This window comes from Phascolarctos cinereus, unplaced genomic scaffold, assembly GCF_003287225.1.
Source record: "Phascolarctos cinereus isolate Bilbo 61053 unplaced genomic scaffold, phaCin_HiC Scaffold_4;HRSCAF=312, whole genome shotgun sequence".
Taxonomy (NCBI): Eukaryota; Metazoa; Chordata; class Mammalia; order Diprotodontia; family Phascolarctidae; genus Phascolarctos; species Phascolarctos cinereus.
The window spans coordinates 705720778-705747362 of NW_027555847.1; the positions used below are offsets into that span (position 1 = coordinate 705720778).

Below are 26585 nucleotides of genomic sequence, written 5' to 3' on the forward strand. Positions count from 1 at the left end.
GGTCGGTATCCTAAAGAGATCATAAAAAATGGAAAAGGATCCACATGTACAAAAATATTTATAGCAGCTCTTTTTGTGGTGGCAAAGAATTGGAAATTGAGAGGATGCTCATCAGTTGGGGAATGGCTGAACAAGTTGTGGCATACGAATGTAATGGAATACCATTGTGCTATAAGAAATGATGAGTAGGCAGATTTCAGAAAAAACCTGGAAAAACTTACATGAACTGATACAAAATGAAGTGAACAGAACCAGGAGAACATTGTGCAATGATCAACTTTGATAGATTTAGCTCTTCACAGCAATACAATAACCTGAGACAATTCCAAAACCCTCAAGATGGAAAATGCTATCCATATGCAGAGAAAGAACTATGGAGTCTGAATGCAGATCGAAGCATACTATTTTCTCTTTTTTTGTTGTTGTTTTTTCTTTTTTGTGCTTTTCCCCTTTTGTTCTGATTCTTCTTTCACAACATGACCAAGGCAGAAATATGATTGTGCATGTATAGCCTATATCATATTGCTTGCTGTCTCAGGGCAGGGAGGGAGAAAAAACATTTGGAACTCAGTGTTGAAAACCATCTTTACGTGTAATTGGAAAAAATAAAATACTATTAAGTGGGGAAAAAAAGAGCGTAAGGTCCTTGAGAGCAAGACTTGTTTCTTCCCCCCGCTGCCCCCAACCTCTAGCAAGGACCTGGCCCATAGCAGGTAATTAGTAACAGTCAGTAGGCTTTTATTTAATACTTACTCAGTATTAGGTACTATGGTAGATACCAGAGATACCAAGGCAAAATGGAGAAGTTCTTTCAGAGAGCGTACATTGGAGGAGGTAATCTATACAAGGGAGGTGACCCATACATACAGAAATATCTACAAAATAAATACAGAGTATTTGGGGCGGGGGAGAGGCACTAGCAACTGGGAATCAGGAAAAGCCTTATGGGAATAGCTCTTGAATGCTTATTGAATTGAATTGCAGTCTTGTGGGAGTAGAATGTATAAAACATACTTGTGTGATATGCAGTAGTAGGGTTGAGATCAAAGAGAAGATGACTTTCAGCTGAGGAAATCGGAGTAAGCTTCAGGGAGAAAGTGGCACCAGGCTAGGCTTAAGAAAGAGGAGGATTCTTTATTCTTCACTTCCTTCAATACTTCTAGAACACAGGTTCTTAACCTGGGATTCATGAACTTGTTTTAAAAATATTTTGATAAAAAAAAATTGATAACTGTATTTCACTATAATTTGTTTCCTTTGTCATCCTATCCATTGTATTTTCTGCATTTACACATGCTTGTTATGCCTGATTCTGAGAAGGGGTCCGTAGGCTTCACCAGTCTACCAAAGTAGATCTGAGAGGTAGAAGAGGAATGACGTCTGAACTTCAGATTGACAAGTATGAGAGCTAGTACAAAACTTAAAAAAGCTTGGAACCCTGGTCAGAGTTTATAGAAGGAGATCCTTCTGGGCTTTCAAGAGAACAGGAAAGAGGAACCTGCTGTAAAAGAGCTAGAGGATGGGGCAGCTAGGTGGCCCAGTGGATAGAGCCCTGGCCCTGGAGTCAGGAGGACCTGAGTTCAAATCCGGCGTCAGACACATAACACTTACTAGCTGTGTGACTCTGGGCAAGTCACTTAACCCCATTGCCTAGCCTCCCCCCTAAAAAAACACAAAACAGGGCTAGTGAAGAGTGTGCCTTGCCATTGCCCTTCCTGCCTCCTTCAGTTTTCTCTATACTCTTTGGGAAATTTTAGAGTTCCTTATATTTCAGTTAAACAGAAATCAACCCAATGTGAACTCCCTGTTTTGACTATCTCTGCCACTCAATTTTTTTTTATTGGTATCCTTTGTTTTGATTATTTCCAAATATATCCCCTTCTCCCACCCAGAGAACCATACCATATAGCAAAGAACAAAAGAAGAGGGTGGGAAAAACAGTTCAGTAACCAGTCAACATATCAGTCAAGTCTAGTGGAATAGGCATTGTTCTACACCTTTGCTCCTGTTACCCCCACAAAGAAAAGGCAGGTGTGTTTTGTCGTCTGTACTTTATAATTACACAGGATCATTTTTCATGTTGTTGATACTCATGTTATCCTTCTCTTTACATTGTGAAAGTCATTGTGTGGGTTGTTTTCTTGGTTTAACTTATTTCACTTTGTATCAGTTCACATAGGTCTTCTCATGAATCTCTGAATTGTTTAATAGTCATTGCTTCTTACACTGTAGAAATATCCCATTTCATTCATACACTTAGCACAGCGCCAGACACTTAGTAGGTGCTTAATAAATGCTTATGGATCTATTGGGTGCTGTACCACAACTTGTTTAGCTATTTTCCATCAATGGGGAACTACTTTATTTTTTAGTTCTTTGTTACTACAAAAAAAAAGATCTTTTGAATAATTTAATGCTCTTGATTGCATTGTTTGTATTGTCTCTTTCTGATCAGGGACTGTTAATGTTTGGAGTCTGATGATTGGTCGTGATCCTGTCCATTGCTATCAACATAACCTAAGAATACAGGCATTGGCACTCAGCCTAGAGGGGGCCACAATTGCTACAGCATCTGGCTTTGAGGTCAGAATGGAATGCCCCAGTGAGAAGGGATATTGGGAAACAGCGGCTCATTTTGAAGTTCAGAAGATGGTGAGTTTCTAGTTCATTTACTTTCTCTTCTGCCTATATAATTGGGAAGTAGAATTGGCCCTAGAAGAGACCTTCTAGACAGAAGAAAAATGTTGAGCAGACTGGGAGTAATCGTAGCCATTGAAGGCCTAGATGCTGTCTGTGCCTTGATGGACTAGTCCCTCACCCCTAGAAATCTGAGATCAGTTTCTGGCCCCAAACTCAAGTGAAAATGAGTGTTATAGTGTCATTCAAGTCCATATGGTGAGGGAGATTTCCCTCCCACTCTTTAATTAAAATTTTTTGGTCAAAATTAGACTGAAAATTGGCTTTCTTCATCCCAAGATTTTCTCACGTGGAATGAGGAGTAACTCTTGAGTGAACACAGATTTAAGTCAGTGTTAATTGGTTAATTGGTTGCTACAGGATGCCACATCTGAAGCTGTATTTTCTTGAGATTGTGGCTTATTTCAGACTGGTTTAGAATCTGGTTTTTCTTCTTTTTAAAAGAACCTTTACATTATTATGGTTGAAGAGTATTTGGAGGCATGGAGGAAGAGTTGGACATGATTTGAAACCCCTTCTGATGAATTTGGATTTAATAGAAACAATCTGAGTGAGCAGAAAAAAAAATCAACAACGATTCATTGGCCAGGATTGAAATAAGCCCTGATTCCCATCTCCTTCCCTCCTGGCACAGATCTTGTTAGGGTTGTGTGTCTTTAGGTCCCGATGACTGGATCACACACACATAGATATTTCTTACCCTTTCATGATCAAACCTGGTACTCATAGTAATTGCTTAAGAAGGTAGTGTTCTCAAAGGTTTTAGAGATCCACCTTGGTTGGTTTCAGGATGAAAATGGAGGTCTAGTTAAACGTTTGTAGCTACCAAAAGATATGTCCTTGGTCTTTGGGGAAAAAACACTAAGACTTGTCATGGAAATACGCAGTCACTACAGGCTGCTAAGAGATGAAACTCTTCAATGCATATATATTCTTGTGCTATCTGAAGGAGTTGTAAGTGCAGAAAATAAAATGGGTAGAATTACAAAGGGAATGAATTCTAGTGAAATACAGTTATTAAAATATTTTTTAAAACAAGCTACCCATAAATATCACAACCAGCTCACTGATAATTTGGACACACCTTAAGATTTCAACAAAATTTGAATTACCAGCAGAGAGCCAAGCAGTTATCTGTCTTGATTCTGTCATGGAAGCTGTAGTTTAGCAGAAGGAAGAAGGAAAGATTCTAACGAGGAAAACGAAACCAAGCAACTGTATTAGAAGACAGGTTTTAAAGTATATTTGATCTCTGTTCCAAGATGGGGAGGAGGGGGAAGTTGTCAGCAAATACTGTACTTCCTGCAGGCCTCCTGCATCATCGTGTGCCATTTTGTTTTTTCCGGACAGGCTTGACAACATTTCAGTGTTTGTAATGTTAGCCCAGAAAGCACATCCTTTAAGCTAATCCCATAACGTGAGATGTTAGGGCGCCGTTCACACTGTGGGGATTGAGGGTCAACAAGGCTATCTTACAGGCTTTCTTGGATGGCCTTTGGAATTCAGGCTTTTTCACCTCTTGGCCTATTGTCATAGAAGTGCCATTTATACTGTTTATTCTTGTAAGAACACAGAGTGGTTTATAGCTGCAATTTTTTAAAATACAGCCATTCTATATAGTGAAAGCTTTACCCTAGGAAAAAATGTAGAAGTAATTATCTGCTAGTCATGTAGGATCAAAAATAGAAGCATGCAGGTAACTCCTACCTATGCAAGAGGAAAACAGCCTCTTCACCTTAGTACTACTCATGTATTCATATAATTTAAGGGTTATAGCGAGGGATATAGAATTGTAAAAGTTTAAGATCTTGTCTAGATCTTATCTAGCTTTATCTGTCAGTGAGGTGCTGCTTTGGGATGTTGGACATATCACTCAATTTTGACTTCTCATTTTTCATCTACGTACATGACATGAGCACAGCGGTGATATGAATATGTAGATTATTTATTTATCTTCTGTTTTCTGAAGATAAAATCTTTGTAAGAATCAAGGTACCGCATATGACATATGAAGACCCAAAGAGATGGTTGGGAAGCTTTTGATGACTAAGTTTGGGGTTTGGCTTTATGCTAAAATCTTGGGTTTTTTTGTCAATGTGGACCTGGTCGAACTTTTAAATTCTGATGTTAAGAGCCGTTTTAGCCAATTAAAGATTTTCAAAACTTTTCTTTTAATAGGTCAGCTTTCTTCATCTGATTCCAGATGCTGGAGGGCATCCTGTTGCAGTTGCAGCTGCTGAAGATGTTGTATACCTCCTGAAAGCGGAGAACCCCAGCCGAGTTCTTCATTCTGTGTATGGCCAGCCTGTCACATGTCTGGATGTGTCTTCTAAGGAGGCCGCCTTTGGTGTAAAAAGCTTAGGGTGGATGAATGAAGGAAACAAGGTACAAAGATGTCAGCTGGGAGAGATAAAACTTGACATTCTTTCAAAAGCTAATGAAAAAATGGAATTTTTCTGATACTACTTAGACTAGGGGGAGGGGGGGTCAGTGGGGAGGAGTTTGGAGTTTTGAAATTCCAATAATCTTAGATTCAGAAGAGAAACTTGTATTTCAGCTTTCTATGCCATATGAGAGTTCCCTCTGTAGTATTTGGTCAGCCAAGCTGCCACTGGGATAGCTTGGGATGTTGATAAAATCTTTTCCCTACTCAGTATTTTGCTATCCTTGCAATAGAAAGAAAATACCGAATAGTAGTATTGGGGTACAATGGGACAAACACTGGATTTTGAATTAAAGACCCAGTGTTTGAATTCCAGTTCTTTCACATGTAATGTTGAGTGAGTCCTTTCTCCTTTCTGGTCCTCACTTTCTTCCACCGTAAAATGAGAAGGTTGAACTAGATCAGGGCTTCCCTACCTTTTGCAGGCCTTGTGCTCTGTGGGTTTTAGAAGGTAAAGCTGACAGGGAAAGTCAAAAGTAACCAGAAAGTTTTCTTTATCTGAGTTATACTTGGAAAAAGAGAGGGATCCAAGAGATGCTGGGACTGCTGCTCAGGGGACGGGGGGCGATGAATACCGAAGCAGAATAAATGGAGTTTCCCGATTCTTCCTTGGCCTCTCTTTTATCTGCCTGAAAGAATGGTATTTGGACTGGACAGGAGAGGGTCCACGTGGAATTGGACTCAGGAGATGTAAGGAGACAGAAAGAGAGCAGCTTGGTACTTCCCTTGGTGTATTCAAATCACCAGGCCCAAGTGGACTGTCTCCCAGAGTGCTGAGGGCCCTGCCTGAAATGATGACCAAGATGGCCCTCCCAATATGGGAACAGGCAGAGAGAGCGGGACAATGCCTCAGGACTACAAAAGGTCAAATGTCCCCAATTTCAAAAAAGGAAAAAGAGTTCAAGGGGATGTCGAGAAAAGGTCTAACCATGTATCCTTTTTTTGAGAGAGTTACTGTTGTAATAGATCAGGGGAATGCTGTGCTTACAGCTTACCTAGATTTCAGTGAAGAATCTGATGATGTCTCTTCTGTTATTTTTGTGGAGAAGAGGTAGAGACGCAGGCCAAATGGGAGGAGAATGGAGTGGGTTGAGAATTGGTTAAATGACCAGGCGCAGATTAGTTGGCCCTGAGTTACTGTCACTTTGGAGGGGCGTACCTAGTAGGGCATCCCAGGAGTCTGTGCTGTTAACCTTTTTTTTTATCATTGACTTGGCTGGTGGTGTGAATGTCACACTTATTTGGTAGTCTGTAGATGCCACAAAGCTGGGAGAGACAGGTAGTGTGTCAGATGACAGAGAAGGGCTAAAAAGATCTCAACCAGCTATAGCATTAGTCCAAATCCAATTAGTTAAAATTTAGTGGTGATAAGTGTCAACTGTTATAGTCGTGGGTTAAATGTTTTGAGTCCACATATAGGTTAGGAGAGGTGTTGGCCTCTTCCTGTGGAAAGGACAGTGAATTGGGAGTCCAAGCATCTGTTCCATCGCTTGACACCGGTGTGATCTTGGGTGCCTCACTTCTCTCTGGCCCTCACTTTCCTTCTCCTCATGATGAGAAGGCTGGACAACATGATCTCTGAGGTCCTTCCAGCACTATATCTATGATCATGTGACCTATGGAATTCTTCCTGAAATGTTTTTTGTGTGACTTTTCTTTCTCTTATGGGGAGGAGGTTAAAACACACACACACACACACACACACACACAGAGTAACCCCTGTGCTCCAGGTCTTGCTGACAGTAAGTAGAAGAGCCAGGAAAATGTAGTCTGATTCTTGGGAAGGTAGTGATCTCTGCTTATTCTAAAATAAGTCTCTGAACTGTAGAATTCAGGGTGCCAAGAGCTCCCTTTCCTGCATTATCCTGTGGAAGGTGGTTTTTTCCACCTATTCACAAGCTTCTCTCACTGCCAGACAACCAGAATCACTAAAAGGAGCCCTTCTTATGACCATCTTGAGTACAACTTGTATTTCCTCCTGAAAAGAATTTGTCTTTCCCTGTTCCTTAGCTCTGGCAAGTGGATTTTTGCAAGTCAGTGAAATGAGATGGCAACACTGATGATAATACTGATTTTTTCAACCTTTTGTAAAGCAACAAAATAGATGATTTTTTTCATAGTGTGTAATATATTTTTTTAAAATTTACTTATTTTTGATTGTTGCATTGAAAAATAGAATTATCTCAAATGGGAGAGTGTGACCAAAAATGGACATTACTTTGAGATAGCTTTTTTATGTCTCCAGTCCCTTATACATTACATTAGTATCTAACCTATTATATGCTGATATCCACTTCTTGAAACACAGCAGATCTTCTTCGTCTCTGATTATTATGATTTATTTTTTTAACTCACTTTTAAATTTTTCTCAAATACGTGTAAAAAAGCTTCTTTTTAGATTTTAGATTATACACATGAAGTCATGCAGAACATATTTCCATATTAGCCGTATTGCAAAAGAAAACACAGACCAAAAAAAACCCAAACAAGAAAATTAAGAAATTTAAAAAGTATGCCTCAATCTGTATTCACACTCCATCAGTTCTTTCTCTAGGGGTGAATAGCATTTTTCATCATAAGTACTTTGGAATTATTTTGGATCGTTGTATTGCTAAGTCATTTACAGCTAACCATCATACAAAATTACTGCTACTGCGCACAATGTTCTCCTATAGGGTTCTACTCATTTCTCTCTGCATCAGTTGATGTAGGTCTTTCCACTAATGAAAGCATCCTGGTTGTCATTTCTGTACAGTAGTATTCTATTACAGTCATGCACCACAGTTTGTTCCATCATTCCCCAAATGAGAGGCCTCCCATCCATTCTTTGTCCCCACAAAAAGAGCTGCTATAAATATTTTTGCATTTTTGTACAAATAGGTTCTTTTCCCTTTTTTTTTTTTATCTCTTTGGGATGCAAACCTAGTAGTGATAATGCTGTTTCAAAGGATAAGAGCAGTTTTATAGCCCTTTGGGCATAGTTCCAAATTGCTCTCCAGAATGGTTGGATCAGTTCACAACTCTGTCAGCAGTGCATTAGTGTCCCAATTTTTCCACATCTCCTCCAGCGTTTATCATTTTCCTTTTCTTTCATATTAGACAATCTGATGGATATGAGGTAGTAACTCAGAGTTGTTTTAATTTGCATTTCTCTTGATTATTATGATTCTTGACACATAATCAGTATATCATGGTAGAGAGACCATTGGATTTGAAGCCTATCTCTGACACTTACTAGCTGCCATTTAATTTTTCAGAGACTTGGTTTTCTCAAATACAAATTAAGATGTTGCAGTAAGATGCCTGGATTAGGTGTCAGAGCACCTGAGTTTGATTCTAGATTATTAAATCTCCCAGTGCCTCACTTCATTGATCTTTAAAATGAGGAAGTGGGGCTAGATGATCCTTATTTCCTTTCCCCTGATCATTTCCACTCCAGATTTTATTTTGGAGAGCTGACACAATTGGGCACAGAGGGATGGACTCAGAGACAGGACACCCATGCTGTGGATACTGGCCTCACACCCTGGGCAAAGCTGAGGAGTCTCTCTGGCCTTTTGCTTCCAGGGGCTAGAGTACTTGATGGGCTGGAAAACACGGTTTCTAGTTCCTGGCCAATTTTACACTTGTCTGTGAGGATATATTCTTTGGAACACGGCTGTTCCTTTTTCTTGATTCAGAACTTGGCTGAGAAGTCACTGAGGGCCTAAGTTTTTGTTTTGTGCACTTGCTAATAGAGAAGGTAGCTTCTTACCCCCTGAAAAGGTGCATTAGGCTCATCTTTGGTCTGCTATCCTAGGGAGAGCTGGGTAGGATGTTACCCTTTGCATTCTTTCTTCTTTCGTACTTTGAGATTTTTTATCTTCATGGTTTAAAATTTTCATTTATCTAGCCCTCTAGTGGGGCTGTGTTTCCCTTTGATTTATTTGAATGGATTTATTCTTATAGTGACGTAACTATGGAAGATAAATGGTATAATTAAACAAGAAACCAGTTAGAGGAGAGAATTTCCTACAAAGGTAGTGAGGGAGTATTTCTTAAATATGGCCATGGCTATAGATTCACCTGCTAGCTCTTGAAACTGTCTGCCCCAATGAAGAGTCTTATTTCACCTTTAAGCATCCCCTTTCAAGCCCAATAAAAAATTAGTACATTAACTTTATGAATCTTTTTTTTTCCATCAGATTCTATTTCTTCCCTCAGCAACTGACTTTTTTTTTTAATTAAGAATAGTAGCATGGTAGAACTATTTATATTGCAAGAACGTGTTGAACAGTCTGATGAAAACAGATAAATGTATTCATGTATCTGAATGCTTTTCGTATTCAGCACCAAACAGCTGACATTTGAAAACATGTTAATGACTGTTTAAAAAAAAAAAAGCAAACACAAAACATTTTATTGGGATATTTGCCCAATATTTGTCAGCAGTTCTTACCCTGGAATCCACAAACCCAAGGACTCCACGATAGATTTCAGAGCATCTATGACTTTGTATGAGAAAAAGAATCATATCTTTCTTTTCGCCAACTGCAACGTAACTTTTCCTTCAGTTGTGAATGTAGGCAGCACACACAATTCTGAGAAGGGTCTGTCCGCTTCACTAGATTACGCCAAAGTTGGGTGGGACACACAAAAAGCTGAAGAACTCCTGCTCCAAATGGAGTGGCAGTCCTATGGAGTTTGAATGTCGGGCAGAACTACCCTTGTATCGGTGATTATTCTGTTTCGGCTATTTAGGCTTATATCACTGAGTGTACACGCAAAACCTTTTTCTTTTTTCTTTTTTTAAATTAGAGTTTGGTTGTATTTATTCCATTTTGTGTGAGACCAAATATTAAATCGTTAGCTTCTGCACCTTTGGCTTCCTCTTCAAGGACTCAACGGAAAGCTCAGGAGAGAAAACCTTGAGTCCAAAGCCTTGCTTTATCTGAAGTTCACTCCTGATTATCTGTGACAAAAGGGAACAGGGCTGGTGTGGCCAAAACCCAGACACGAAAGCCTAATTTCAGCTCGTCTTTTAGACTTCCAGATCTGATAGTAGTTTTATAAAAATGTTAACAAGCCTCATGTAGTAGGAGTGTCTCTTGCAACATCTGGAAGCATATTATAGTTTGTAGCATAATACAATTACCTGACCAGGTAGTGCCAGTGTTGCTGAAATGGCAGGGAAGCATTACTTAAAGATCTGCAGTATTCATGGAAATAGACACTTGCCAACTAGCCCATTCCTGTTATCACTGGAGTTTTACAAGGTACGGGAATGACTGAAAGGGAATTTTCCCTTACATACTACTTTGAAAATAACTTCTTTTATGTTGAAATCAGTCATGCACACAAATCAGAGATCACTTGCTTTTCTAGCTTAGGTGCTAAGGATAAGAAAGAAAGCTGACGTAGTTCTCTGCCCATTCCTTTCCTCTTTTGCAAAGGATCAGGGAGAGGAGGCATAGAAAGGGTGAGGGGGGTGTGGGACAGCAGGCTTTGCCTTTGGCTGTCTCTTTGCTTTCCATTTAGTTCACCAAACACTAGGCAGCTGCCATGATGCGTGCTCTTCCCTTTGTCCTCCTCGGGCTGATTCTTCTACCTTCTAAATAAGGGCTTTTGGAATAACAGCTGGACACAGCTGCCCCCAGAGCCTCGGTCTGCTAGGAAGTCGCCTTTATCCAACAGGACAGTAGTGGATGGGATGAGGAGCCAGCCTTGCGTTAAGGAAGCCTGGGCTTATGTCCTGTCTTTGACAGCACTCGAATGACTTTCCAGGGCCCCCAGGTGACTCTCAGCATTGGTGGAAGCAGTCTGGGATAGTGGGTCGAAGTCTGGACTTGGTATAAGCCAGCGCTCAGGTTCCAGTCCTTCGGCAGTTTAAATTGACATGACTGAGCAAGTCATTTCACTCTTCTGAGGCTGTCTCCTTAAGTATAGAATAAGGATAAAGACACCTACTGTAAAGGGATGTGGTGAGGATGTGGGTACAACCTTGCAAATGCTGGAGTGCTCTATCAAGGCCAGTTGTGGGGAGTGTTTCCAAGCCAAAAGGCCTGACACCAGCAAACTTATAGGTGTACCCAAAGCTCTCATTAGGGTTAGCCACAAACCTGGCCACCCACAGACCTGGGAAGGTTCTGTTAAGAGATCATATAATAAATAAAGATGGAAGGCATGTCAAGGATTGGTCTGGTTTAGTTCTCTGCCCTTGGGCAGATAGATGATTGAAGCAGTCAATTCACATAGCTTCACCTAGAGATGAATGAATGAATGAAAAAGCCCGAATTAGGTACCCACTCTGTGCCTGGGGCTAAAATACTAGGGATACGCATACAAAAAGCAAGCTAGTCTCTGCCTTCAAGGAGCTTACCTTTTAATGGTAAAACACCACTGGTTTGAGGTGAATGGTGACCAAAGAGGGAGTGTGTTGGTCTGGGAGGTCCAGGATGGTGAATGAGCCCTCCTGTGGTGCATTGATGCACCTGCCCTTTCTAGGAATGGCCATCGTGGTTTGATTACTGTAGCCAGAGCTAAAAGTGTCAGGTGAGATGGGTGTGCGTGAGGGCAGTGTGGCAGGGAGATGGCAGGCTTGGAGCAGGAATGGATGTGGGGGACTCTCACCAACCAGGCATGGACTTCAGGGCAAGAGCAGGAGCTCCAGGTCAGGGGTGGAGGGTGAAGCGCAGCAGCTGTGGAGAGAGAGAGAGAGAGAGAGAGAGAGAGAGAGAGAGAGAGAGAGAGAGAGAGAGAGAGAGAGAGAGAGAGAGAGAGAGAGAGAGAGAGAGATGTCAGTATGAGGGAAGACCCTAGAAATGTCAGCCAAGGCAAATTATTTCTGCCTTCATTTGTTCATTCAGAAAGCATTTATTAAGCACCACCTATGGGCAAGGTACTTCCTCAGGCCTTGGGACACAAATGTTAAAAAAAAAAGCCTTGTCTTCAATGTCTCATTCTACTGGGGGTGATACAGCATATCACGGCTAAGTATGATACCAGGTAGGGTATGATTGGGGCAAAGCAGAGAGCCAGACAAAGGGGTCTAGGGAAATTTGAGATGGGGGGGAGGATTAGGGATAGAGAAGGCTTCATGGAGGAGGTAGTACCTAAGGTGACCCTAGAAGGAAGAGAAGAATCCAGAAGGCAGAGGGGAATATGGGTGGGCTCTTCAGGTGTCAGGGACAAACTGCACGGATGCACATCTGTAATAGTAACCATATAGATTGCTGCCTAGTCCTATGGGCAATACCTATTCACATGACTAGTTATAGTTTTTAAACCGCCTTCTTTTCATTTAAATAGTTTTTCACATTATTTGCTGAGATTGTGTTGGCTGACCCAGTGGAAAATTTTGTATAGCAAAGGACTTCCATATTAAGTGAGTGATTCTTCTAAAGCTTTCCCTCCAATTAGATCTCCTTGCAATTAAAGCCTTTGTTTTTGTTTTTTGTTTTCTCCAAAAGAAATATTCTAATATTTTCCATCAGACCTCAAGTCCTTCTGGGAGATATGCTGTGTCGGGAGAAGTGCTGTTAAAATGGCTTTTAATCTGGATGGAACCTGATTCATGTTCTTTGGGGTTGCCCTCTTGGGTTTTCAGGCCCCAGTGACACAGAGGAACACTCTTAAAGCAATAGCTCTTAACCTGTCACTGGATTTCAGAGCACAAGACAAGAGTTGCTTTTAATCTGAAAACTTCATTGCAATGTGGATTTAAAACAAGTGGAAAATCCATTGATTTGCCCCAAATGTCTCCTTCAGATTTATTTTTACACCTTAGAGACCCCGAATCCCCCATAAATACTTTCAGTTGTGAGCTGTACTTGTGACGCCATATTGTCTTTATTAATTCTTTTGTTGCTCTAATCTAATTTTGTTCTCAGAGGTGGGAGGCTAGGAGATAGAATTGCCTCAGTCAAGAGCTTTATCTTGGTGATGGTTCTCGTGCTCATAAAGCATGAGAGAAATCCACTTAGAGCTCTTAGCATCATTCTTTGGATTCGGACATATTTCCTCATTTAGTTCTGAAGGATTGGGCATTTGTTGGCAGATTGTATCAGGCAGCACATCCTCGAGCATCCTAATCAGGGAGATGTGAGTGAAGTAATCCAGACGGCTGGAATGTGTTTGACAAGGACGCTTGCTTGGCACTGCTACCCTCGCTGACATCACACTGGAAATTAATTACTAATGTCTATTATGATAATTATTCTCCACACATGTACGTGAAGAGACTTTGGATTGGTTGCTTACCCTGGTCACGAGTTAAAATATCTGTCTGGGAGAGCCTTTGAAATCAGAAATGTATTGCTCGTAAATTCGATTGTGTGTTTTGCTTACATATAAAATATACAGACAGCCCTTTCTTTTTTCATCATTCTGTCCTAGGAGAGAGTCAGAATTGGTAGGTTACAGTCTGGCTGAGTTGTAAGACATTGGCAGTTTAGTAACTCTGCTAATTCTTCTCCCTTCCATATTGGTTGAAATGAAAAAGAAAATTATTTTCTCCATGGCGAAATATCTGGCATGTATACCAGTATTTCCTGGCGTTGTGGTGCTTTCCATAGAAACTAATATGGCATAGGAGGGCCTCTAGAATTCCTGGGATTGTGCTGTGATGTTATGGAAAGTACATACAGGGAAAAGTTGTTTTAAAAAACTCATTTGTCTCGTGAGCGAAGAGAGAGACTAATATTAGGTTAGTGCTGGAGTTTCTTTGGGCAGAGACCTTGTGCCTTGACATTTTGAAAAAGGAGTTCCCTGTTACCCTCTTAACAGACAGATTATTTGTAAATTGCTCTCTGATTTTGGCCTTGTATGGTTATAATATCTGTGGGCTCTTTCTCTCTCTTACTTTCTAAGCATACTTGTGCAGTTAGAAAGACAATATGCAGGAGTAAAGTAGTTAGATTACTGGATTTTGGTATATCTGATTTTGGTATTCTATGTTAAGTGATAGCTTACTTCAGGACTTCCAGAAATCTTCTTTAGAGTGTATTTAGGGCAATAAGGTAGATCTACTGAGACTTAAGAGGGAAACTAATACACTAGTAGATTTCCATACAGATCCTTGGAAAGGCAGTACCTTGCACATAGCAGATCTTCAATAAGTATTTGTTGAATTAGACATTCAACAGTACAAAGCCAGATGAAGGTGTGGGGAGTTCCAATCTTAAACTTTGCTGCCAGCCCTCCCTTTCTTCTGGCTTTCCAGAGTTAGGAATGACCTCATTACCTAGGCCCCCGCGTGACATTGATCTCCCACAAGATTGGCTTTTGACTGGCATGTACTAATAACAATGGCCATTTTTATCTTTTATGTCATTGACACTGATATTTGTCAGGCCCTAACCAGGTTTATAAGGCCATTACATTGATTTATAAAACGCATCAGCCTTCTTAATCCATTTTGGTTCTTGGGTTGAGCCTTAGAACTTTATTTAGGATCTAATTTCTCTAATGGTTTCCCTAATCATTTATGTGAAATTTGCATCTCCTTCATTTTGCTTGTCCATAACAAGCAGGTGCTCATGGGAGAGTCCGTCAGAACTTGTAAGAATTCTCATTTGTGTTGTGGAGTTCTTCGTGTTCCTTGAAGCTATGGCTTTTGCAGCAAAATGGTGGGTGATCATGTGAATGAATACTGTCCAAGCAGCTCCTCCTTCATCTGTGGGGGATTAAGAAAGGGAATTAGCTCTTGCAAATCTGTTTATTTTGTTAGTAATAAAAGGCAAGGGGGGTTGGGTTTTTCTTGAAAGACATCGGGTAAAAACACCAGGTTTGAAGTCAGAAGGCCTGGGTTCATGGCTTTACAGAATAGCTCTGTGACAGTAGACAGACAGCTAAAACCCTCTTTGAACCTGTTTCCTCATCTCACAAATGAAGATCATGGGACATCATGGCCTAGTGGAACCTGGGAGACTTGAGTGCGAATCCTGCCTCAGAAACATATTGGCTAGGTGACCCTGAACAAGTCACTCCTTCGCTTTTAAATGCCCTAGGACAGAGATGTCCAACATGGTGGCAGGGATGCCTGGGTTTGATTTAGAGGCTCCCATCTTATGCCATTTCTCTGGGGAAGTAGATGAGGTGGGGGCAGAGAGAAGGGCTATTGACTTAGAAAACCAAAACTTGACGTTTTCAGTGTTGTAGTTTATTTTGTTAAACATTTCCCAATGACGTTTTAATCTGGTTGAGGCCAGCACTTGCAGCCCGCTGATGGTGGGGGCATTTGACACCTCTACTTCAGGCAGCTCTAAGAAACTCAAGTTTCAGAGAAGGTGTCAACCTGCATTCATAGCAGAAGTGTCCTTATCTGAGAGTTCCCTATATTGTCATAGGGACCATCCCCATCACTCCCGATTCAAAATGTGGTTGATAGAGGACTGTGGTGAGGCTCAAACAATCTAATATTTATGAAAAGGGCTATTTAAATCATAAGTGTACCATTAATTTAATTTAAATTAGTTGAATTAAACATGAGTCCAGTTGCTATTAATGCTGAAAGAACTGAACCACATTGATACTGATGTTATCACTGTAGATGAGGCCAAAAGATACAAAGAAAATGCAGCTACAGGGAAGGATTTCCCATAAGCCCTCTAGAAGAGGAGAGACAAAGCAGTTGGAGAGGTTAGTGTTGTCCTAAGCACATGAAACCTCTCACTTTGCATTGCTCATAATGGGCATAGACAAGAAGGGCACCATGAGAGTAACTGTAGCTCACGGACAGATACTTCTTGTCATTCAGTCAACAAGCATTTATTTAGTGCCTGCTGTTTGCCAGGAATGGAGCTAAATGCCAAGGATACAAAGAAAGGCAAAAACAGCCCCTTCTGTCAAGGAGCTTACGTTCTAACAACAGCAGCAACATTCTGTAGCACTGAGTATGTGCCAGCACCATGCCAGGTGTTTTACAACTATTATCTCGTTGCATCCTCACAACGACCTTGGGAAGTAGTTGCTGTTATGGTCCCCATTTTACAGATGAGGAAACAGGGGCAGACAGCAGTGAAGTGACTTGTCCAGCATCTCACAACTAGGAAGTGTCTGAGGCCAGATTTGAACTCAGATCTTCCTGACTCCAGGCCCAGCACTCTCTTTACTGGGCCACCTACATAAAAGATATTTATAGATGAAAGGTGATCTCACAGGGAAAGAATTAGCAGGGCTGAGGTGGGGAGCATTGAAGTAGAGAATTCCTCTTACTCTGAAGAACTTGGCAAGATCCTCTGAGTCAACATGTCTCGTGTCTTAATGACTTTGATGTGAGAGCGTTACAGGGGAAAGAGGAGGAGATAGGCTGGACGGTAGGGCTCAGAGATAAGAAACGAAAAAGCGTCAAACGCACGTAAGTCACTGAGGAGCCTCGCCCCCATAGATCATGCTGACCTGCTTTTTAGTGAGCACTGAGCAAAGTCACAGAGAATGCAGTGAGCGTAATGAGAAACAACTCGCTGCTCCTGGGGGTCACTCTTCATTAATAGAGGTTGGAGTCCTCTCCCTCTTGAGGGGGTCCGTGTTTTCCCATAAATGTTTTGTAGAGTATTCACCCCTGGCTCCGAAAGCCTTTGCTTTGTTCTTACCCTTGAGCCATCCGTCTGGGGTCTCTCTTTGTCTTGTGACCGGTCTACCTCTGTTAGTGGCCATAGACGTTCTCGATAACACCTTTGGACCACGTGTAAACTTCATCCAGGTACCCCTGGATTTGTTCATAGTGCCTGTGGTTTATTTGGTATTTTTGATGTATCACCATTTGTGCCCTAGCTATATACTGGGATTTGTGAGACAAAATCATTTAAATAACTTAGTAAATCATTCCTATGTCAAGTTTTTTATATGAAAGAAAATGCTGCTTTCATATATACATATATATGTGTATATACACACATTATATATAATGACATGTAATATACATTATATATCAAACCTGTGGTTGTATGTATATGCACATATTAACACACACACACACACATACATGTATGTATTTTTCACTTATGGATCCTTCTCAGGTCAGAGATTTTAGACTATTTCCTTGCTTATAAATTGAGTATAATGGAATGGAAAAGGATTTGTTAACTTCTTACTGTGTGTCAAGCACGATGCTAAGGATTTAAAATACAGATACAGATTAAAAATTGAGACAGACCCAGCTGTCCAGGAACTCCCTTTCTGATTGGATGAAACAATACATAAAGAAGTGCTTGTTCAGTTCGTGGCCAATAAAAAGGTCAGAAAGTACTTGCACAATAGGGGGCACCATCACGTACGGATCGCTGCTCGGGAGTAAGGAAGACCAGAGTCCAAATCTGCCATTGGATGTATATCAGCTGTCTGACCCTGGGCAAGTCAGTTCACCTCAGTCTGCCTCAGTTTCCTCATCTGTAAAATGGACTCCTCCCAGGGCTGCTGTGAGGGTCAAATGAGGTGATCATTGTAAAGCGCTTAGCACAAGGCCTTATTATTATTGTTACTGTTACTAGTATTATTGCTTAGGTTCTGGCGCAGAAGGTAGCCCGGCAGATGGCCAGGCCCAGAGGACTTTGGGAGCCATGCCCGGGCTGATGCTGTCTCCTCTGTGCCACAGGCAAGGTGAGGGCTGGGTGGGGAAGAGGCCCATCGGGGGCTCCCCCTGGTGGTGGCAGGTGGTGCTGGTCTGTTGCTGGGATCCCATCCTGGAAAGTGTGTAATGCGCACCTCGGGGAGCGCGCGCGTGCCTGTGGGCGATACTTAGTTTTTTCCTTTGTCTGAGCACGTGCTGACATTGCGTAGTCTCCGCTCACTTTTCTACCATTATTTTGTGACAAAGTGTCTGAATCACAATAGGAGTACTCCTGAGTGCACAGTCTGAGAGCTGGAAAGGCCGAGAGTCCAAGTAGGGCAGCCCCTCACTCTGTTCTCACCGTCGTAGGCCACCTTCTCCTGGGAACACTTAGGTCACAGTGTTGTGATGAGTGAGATGAGGGATGGAGACTGCTTGACAGCCTTAAAGCACTGTGGGAGTGTCAGCTGTCCTCCTCTTCCTCCTGCTCTTCTCCCTCCTCCTCCTCCACCACCACCGTCATCCTTAACCCCTTTCTCAGTACCAGTAAGTTACCGCTATCGCTGTAATCATCATGACCATTCAACCACCTTGCATTTGGTAGTAACAGTGATAATAAGGTGGCATTTCTGTGGTGCTGCGTAATGGTTTACACTTTTCCTCACAACAGCCCTATGAGGAAGATAGTTTAGATATTATTCCTGTTTGTTTAGATGAGGCAACTGAGTCTCTCAGAGTTTATGTGATTTGTCCAAGGTCACACAGGGAACAGGGATTAAAGCTCAGACTCATTGCTCACAGGAATCTCTAGTCTCTTTCCTCACTGACTCCTTCCCATCTGCCTACAGAGAGGCCTCACCTCATTTTTGTTTTTAATTAAAATGTTTGTTATTCTAAACTTTACAAAAAACAACAAATGTGAACATTTCCAAATATGGTGAACAGAAAAAGAGGATTCTGTATGAAATTTTAAAGCTTGTTTTTTTAAAGTATATAATAAATCCAACATATTGATTTCTTGTCTGTCTCCTTCTGAACTCTCCTCTTTTCTGGCACCACTTACTCTACCCCTCCTCCATATACCTGCCCCCACCCCACACATACACCATTAAAAAAGCCCTCCTTTGTAATGAAAAAGTCCAGTCAAGTCAAACAAACCCACAAACTGCCTAACAGTGTCTCCTTCTGCACCTTTATATAATTTCTTCTCCTGGTTCTGCTCACTTTACTGAATTCTTTCATACAGCTATTCCTAAATTTGGCCGTCCCTGGCCCTTTTGTTATTACTTAGAACATAATAATATTCCATTATATTTGTATACTACTCTAAAATGGGAGGGAGGGAAACTTTATTATCCCATATGCCCCAACCATCTACTAGTGTATTCCTCTTCTCTGATGCCAGTAGTCTGGGTGGAAGGGGGAGTCTCCATGAAATATCTCCACTTCTTCACTACCCACTTTGTCCCTCGCCATGACTTCTCAGAGATCACTAATGATTTTCTAACCGTCAAAGCCAATGATCTTTCTTCTTCCCTCATAGTCTTTAACACCTCTGGAGTATATGACACCCTTGACAGTGGCCTCATTCGGAGCTCCTGTGTCCCCTTAGCTTCAGGGACACTGCTTACTCCTGATTCTTGTTGTCACGATCCACGCCTACCTCCCCTGGGCTGGGGCAGGGAAGTTTTCAGCGAAGGGCACTGACCGGAGGCAGCCTGTGTCTAGGGAGTCTGACGGGTCCCAGTTTCTTGGCTCCGAGTGTATGTGGTTGCTGTTGCTGTTTGTATCATGGTAGCAATGCCCATTCGTTAGCTGAATTGTTGTTGAATTGAACCCGTATCATCTTACTTTAAGTGAAGTACTCTTTCCTTTACATCCTCCTTAACATGCCTGTTTGCTGCATAGGAGCTTTGATGGAGGATAAACCTTAAATTCCATACTCCTTAAATCTAGACCAGTTTTTAAAAAGAATCATTTCACATGGTCATGTGGAGAGGAAAGACTAGAAGTTGGAATGGGTTTTTCTTCTTGTTCCTTAGAGTAAGGCCAGGGTAGATCGCAAGTCGTCAGTTTGGCCTCGATCTAGCCCTTTGTAGACATCTGTCCATATCACAAAGCCCCCAAGCCTGGCACAGTCCTGAGAGGTTGGCAGTGCCCACCTAGGAAGGGGCCAGGATGGGAACAGCAGGGGTTGCAGGTGCACTGGCAAGTGATGGAGGAAGCTTACCCAGTTCTTGCCTACACCATGCCTGGCTACACTGAGGGAGTCTGTACCATCGCTGAAATAGCTCAGCTTCATGGGGACTTTCATTCCAAACAGAACTTGAAAAAAGAAACCTAGAAAGCTGTGTCATTCAGGTGACATGGGGTGATTGTAAGTTACCAGAGCAGCATGACCTAGGAATTGTTAGGAGACTTCTACTTAAGGGAGCTGAAAGGATGTGGTCATTGCCTTACTAAACAAGTTCTTCAAACCTTGCAGATTGTTGGTTAGTGCTGCTAAGTGTACCTGAGATGGGAGTTGTTGTTTGCCAATAGAAAGTCACCTTTGAGATGGCATGAAAGTCAATTTTCCACATGTTCACAGACATAGCTGTGTTACCAGCCCTTATGCTATGACTTATCTCTGGCAAGGACTTGCAAAATAGTCTCTCTGGCTGATTGTCAAAAATTACATCATATTGGAGTAAACTGCTTTTAAATCAAACATCCATTATTCATGTATATTAACTGCTTTTTTATTTTTTTATTGGCTGTTTTGTGTATGATTTACTTTTTTCTCTCTGTCTCCTCCTCCCTGCCCAATTGTCTGTCTCTCTCATCTACTCCTTTTAAATCTTAGCTCATCTGTGAATTTATAGAGCCCGTACACTTAGCTTTGTGTATGGACATCGATATGCTGACCCAGCATTTGTCCATAGTTAAATGTCTTATTTTCATATGCCATATTTATGGTGGGTCAGAATAGCAACCTGGGACATTGACACGAGCAGATTGCACCCTAAAGACCTGTAAACCTTATTCTTTTGTGTCCTTCATTGAAAGAAAGAAAGAATGACACATGAGGCAATAGTAATTCTGTGCATCATAATGTCAGCTAAAAAATGCTAAGAAAACTGCGCTTATGAATTGGCTAAATCTGTTAGTGGAAAACATGCTGGCTCCATTTGTTGAGTTTTATACATGAAAATACACTTATGGTACAGCTCCCATACTGCTGACGTAGCTGGATATAGCCAAAGAGGTGTAGGTAGCAGATTTGTGCAGAAGCATCTGTCCACTTAGAGCAGGAAAGCTGGAGTGCGCCCCGTGCAGCTGCATCAGGCATCTCTGACATAATATACTTTCTAGCTGTGTAGTCCAGCCTCTTCAGTATGGATTCAGAGACCAGATAGGATGAGGGCATCACACCCACATGTGCACGCACACACACACAGGCATATATTATGTATATATACACAAACACAGAGATATGTGTATAGAAATATACGGAGATATGTTGTATCTACATGTGTATATATATATATATATATATATATGTATGTATGTGTACATATGCATACACATACACACACACACACACACACACACACACACACACACACACACACTCTGAATGGTCTAGAGAGATGTCTGCGGTCTTTCCTTCCTTGGGAGAAGCTGAAAAGATGAGCCACAGTAGAAGTGGTGACACTTTGTTGTTGACACATTGGGAATTCTCCAGCATGTCTACTTAAAGGCCCACCTCAGATGCAATCTTCTTGCTATACCTTTCCCTTGCCATTTCACCCTCTTCCACTGAAATCATCTGTCCTCCATTTTCTCATACGTTTAGAACTAAAAGGGACCACAGAGGCCATCTAGTCTATTCGCTTTATTTTTCAGGTGAGAAAACTGAGCCCAGAGAGAAGATCTTGCCCAGGGTCACACAAGCAGACAGTGTTAGAGCTGGGGCTTAAACCCAGGACCCCTGACTCCAAATCCAGTAGTCTTTCCATCATGCCATACTAGTTCTAGTCTATGCTCTTAGGGTGTTAATGAAAAAACATGTATTATAACCCATGGTAGATTAATCCACTAGAGAAGGAAAGGGCAAACCACTCCAGTGTCTTTGCCAAGAAAACCCCAAAGAGGGTCACAAAGAGTCAGACACAACTAAAATAGATGAATGACAACAACAACAAATACTAGGGTATAAGTTCCTTGAGGGTGTAGATTGTGTTCTGCTCCTCTTTGTATCCTCTGCACTTAACATGGCACTTTATACATAGAGTAGGGTCTAAATAAATGTTTGTTAAATAGAATGGAACCTCTACATTTCCAAAGTGATGTAGGAGGTGACAAGGATTTCTTGTGTAAACTGGCTTGAAAAGCCAAGTGGTCCAGGTGAGTCAGAGGTCCAGGAAGGTCCAGACCAGATAATTGAGGCTACACTGTGTTGTCAGTCAGCAAATATTTGTTGGACATCTACTCTGTGTGTGTGTGTGTGTGTGTGTGTGTGTGTGTGTGTGTAAGGCATTATTCTGGGCTCTGAGGACTGAAGCAGCATGAGACATAAAGGAGTTTACAATCTAATTTAGGAGCTAGGCTATGTTTATAAGAAGATGATATGGTAGAGACAGTAAAGGCTGCAGGAATTCAGATGAGGGAGAGATTATCAAGAGCGGAGGTGCTGAAGGAGGCTTTGGGGAAGTTAATTATGCTAGACTTGGAAGGAAGAATGTAATTTAGGGCAGTCGAGGAGCACAGAGAACATTTCAGGGAGAGGCAATGATGTGAGTAAAAAGCTTGGAGGCTAGAAATTGTATATTTGTGGGATAATGATTCTACCAGGGAGAGGGGAGGGAAAAGGAGGGGAGGGGAGAGCTTGTGAAGGAGAAAAGGTTGGATGATAAAAAGCTCCGAATGCCTAGCTTAAGGATCTGGACTTTAGTCTCTTAGAAGCTGGGAATCACTGAAGGATTTGAGTAGGGCAGTGACAGCATCAAAGGAGGCTTTTAATAAGATCCATTTGGTGGATTGATGCAAGGTGTAAACTGTGTCTAAGAAAAGTATTAGGAGCTTGCTGTTCAGGCGTGCAATGAGGGGGGCTGAACCAGGGGGAGATGGTGGGTGGGGGTGGGTGCAGAAAAGAGAGGGCTTAAAGTGTTGAAAAGTACTGGCAGTGTGGGGGAGATCTGAGTTGGGAGGGAATGATTTTAATTTGTCATTTAGGTGGCTTCAGATCTTTTTTTTTAAAAAAATTATCAATTTATTTTGATTTATCAACAATCACTTCCATATGCTTTTGAGTTTAAAAATTTTCTCCCCCGTCCTCCCCACCACCCTCCACGAGATGGTGCACAATCTGATATAGGCCATACATTTACATTCCTATTAAACATATTTTCATATTAGTGAAGTTGTAAGTAAAAATTAAAACCAATAGGAGGAACCATAAGAAAGAGGAACCAAAACTCAACAGAAGAGAAAAAAAAATGATAGCAATTCAACTTCCATAGTTCTTTCTTTGGATGTGGATAGCATTTTCCATCACAAGGCCTAGGTCCTTGTATTGCCAGGAAGGGTTAAGTTTATCAATATTAGTCATCACACGACGTGGCTGTTATTGTGTACAAAGTCCTCTTGGTTCTGCTCACTTTACTCAGCATCAGACCATATTAAGTCTTTCCAGGTTTTTCTGAAGTCAGCCTGTTCACCATTTCTTATAGCAGAATAGTATTCCATTACAGTCATATACCACAACTTGTTCAGCTGTTCCCCAATGGATGGGTGTCCTCTCAATTTCCAATTCTTTGCCACCACAAAAAGAGCTGCTATAAATATTTTTGTACATGTGGGTCCTTTTCCCATTTGTATGATCTCTTTGGGATATAGCCCTAGAAGTGCTATTGCTGAGTCAAAGGGTATGCACATTTTTATAGCCCTTTGGGCATAGTTCCAAATTGTTCTCCAAAGCAGTTGGATCATTTCACAACTAGGTGGCTTCAGATCTTAAGAAACTAAAATGAGTAGGTTTGAATCTTTGAATCAGTGTCCCTGTTGTAATCGAGGTCATCTGTCACCTTTTTTAAGATAACTACATGTGTGCACACATGCACACGCATATACACACATGCATGCACATTTATACAGCCCACTTTTCATATATGTATATGTGTATGAAAGTCGGTTATTAAGGGAAATTCTGCACATTAAACCCTGTTGTCCCATTGATTTGTTTTTATAAAATCAGAAATTGTTTTAGAACAAAACTGTAGGTAGCCCAGTTATTTTTTTAAAAATAGGGATAAGGATGGTCACTGGTATAGGGAACTTCCGATGTGAAACTTCCCTCCCAATGCAGTTTGGCATGTGCTTTGTAACTTGCAGTCTTGGGAAGTTGTCTGGGCCCAGGCCGTGGCTGCGAGGCAGCACTTGAGTCTGGCTCTTTCTTGGCTCTGAGACCAGTTCTGTATCTCCTGGTCTGTGGTGGGCCTTTCTGGTAAAATGATATTATTAGTCAATCCTCAAGTATATATTCAGTGCCTCCTGTGTGCTAGGCCCTGGGCCAGAAGCTGGGGTACAGAACCAAAAGTGAACCAGCCCTGCCCTAAGGGAGCTTCTGTTTGATTAAAACACTTGGGGGGAGAGGAAGGCGAGCGTCCCAGAGAAGGGAGCAGGCAGCATCTTGTGGCGGCTTGCAGCCCTTTCCAAGTTCTTCACACCCTTTTAAGTTGTGGAGCCCATGCCTAGATACATTACTTTAGTGCAAAGAGTCCTTTGGAATAGAAAGAGAAAAGAGTGTTTCGCTTTCTCTTTACTATACTTTAATTCCTGGATTGTTTTTATGTTCCGTTTTTGCTTTTTTTGCCTTCCAAGGTAAATCCCCAGATTTGGGTCAGCCCGATCCACTGTTCTTGCCTGGGTAGAGGGAGCTTTGGAACTTTTGGCAGTTCCTGTTGAAGGTGACTTCTCCAGCGCTCCCTGTGATTGGCTAAAATAGGTCATTTCTTTATCGGACGCTGGACACTTGGGTTTCAGTTATGATGAGAGCCCGCCTTCTGCAGGAGGCCTCTACTGGTGCCTTCAGTTTATACTGTATGTATCCTATAGATCTATCATTATCTCCGTGTTGTCGTTTCCCCCCCCCCCATTAGACTGTGAGCTCCTTGACGTCAGGGCTGAGTTTTGGCCTTTCTTCGTATTCACAGGGCTTTAACCCAGCGTCTGACACACTGTTGTTCAGTCTCAGTGGTGTCCGACTCTTTGTGACCCTGTGGACCATAGCACACCAGCACTGTCCATGGGGTTTTTTCTGTTTCCTGTTTTTTGGTACCAACAGAACGCCCATCCCACTTCTCTCTGCAACTCTTGTTGGTCCTCCCCACCCCCAGCAAAGCCCTTCATTACCTGGCCCCAACCTACCTTTCTAACCTCATTATCTATTATTTCTCTTCAGAAATCCTTCTGGGATCCACCCATCCTCCCCCTCTTTGCATGTCCCCCCATATACTCCATCCCTATTCTCCAAGCCTTTGTCCTGCCTGAACTCCGGGCCTCCTCTGCCCTCCTTCCTCACCCCCACCTCACAGAGCCCCTTTCTACATGAAGCCTTTCCCTACCCCCAGCAGGTGCTCAGGCTCCCCTTCCCAAAACTATCTTGTGTTTATTTTGTATTCATTCTGTTATTTGTATGTGTGCCTGTGGTCTCCCCAATAGAATGTAAGCCCTTTGAAGGCAGGAACTATTCCATTTTTGTCTTTGTTTCCCCTTGTCCTAACAAAGTCCATGGAACATAGGAGACTTAATAAATGGTTGTTGATTGACTTATTGATGAAATCTTTTGCAACAGCTTCTCCTGTGTAATTACTTGCTTGGAATATGTTGCCCACCTGCTCACCCCCACCATCTCACTTTCCATTGCGCTTTGGGTAATTTGTAATTATTCAGTTTGCTAGAGATTATAATGTTCAAGACTCTCATTGTCCCTGGGAAAAGACTGGTATTAAAAAGATGGGCATTTGTTTGGAATCATAAAATAACTTGGCATTTCCTACAGGCCCTCCAGGCCCCTCCCCTCCTCCTGTTCATTTCTTCAACCAGTTCATTGTCCACCTGTTGTGTGTCCCTGAGGTACACGTACCGATGGACAAGCTTGGATTTTATTCCAACTGTACATCGTGTTCTGAACAAGAGCATCCTGAGTCCACTTGGGCTTTCCTGTGTGATTAGTTAATTAGTCCCACTCTTTTGAGTGATCAGGGGTCTCGTTTAGGAGATTACACACTGTCATAGGGCGTGAAGCAGGCAGCTCAGTATAGCATCTTGAACAGAAGCAAATGGAGGGGTTGATCAGTCTAGAGGAAGGAGTCCTTTTTCTGCTTGAGCTCCAGGCTTGAGCTCTGCTGTGACTGTGGTGAACGTTAGTGACAAGCATATGTCTGTGTCCCTACCTCATGCTTTCCTTGATGTTAATGATCATGGGATGGTGGAACAAAGTCACCTCTTCATTTTCTCTTTAAAGGACTCTTGTGTAATTCTGACATGCCTAGGAGGCACATCACTGGAGGAGAACCTGCCTTTAAGACAGCATTTTGCTTTACCAAATTAAAATTTTAAATATATTAAACTTAATACCAAGCGCATTAAGATTGTACACTCTCTATGCCTTTCAGTTAATTATATAATGGTAAAAATATGGTCTGTTTTGGAATATCACCTGTTACATTTTAATACCTTCATCAGGAATGTCATCGGTGCATATATATCATTTTCATATACCTTTTATATATAGATGGGAAAATAGGTATCTCTGGATTGGTAATTGTCCATGTTTTACTGATTCTCTCTCTCTCTCTCTCTCTCTCTCTCTCTCTCTCTCTCTCTCTCTCTCTCTCTCTCTCTCTTTCTCTCTCCTTTCCTCTCCTCTTCTCT

At 41.8% G+C, this 26585-nt stretch overlaps 1 protein-coding gene across 2 annotated transcripts in view; it reads left to right on the forward strand.

Annotated features, from left to right (window-relative positions):
• The window catches only part of FBXW8 (F-box and WD repeat domain containing 8), a 113886-nt gene that overhangs the window by 69183 nt on the left and 18118 nt on the right, over positions 1-26585 (forward strand). For both annotated transcript variants that reach the window (XM_021007944.2, XM_021007945.2), the window contains exons 6-7: positions 2456-2652; positions 4876-5082. In XM_021007944.2, coding sequence (XP_020863603.1) covers positions 2456-2652; positions 4876-5082 — 404 coding nt within the window. The remainder of the gene's footprint in view (positions 1-2455; positions 2653-4875; positions 5083-26585) is intronic.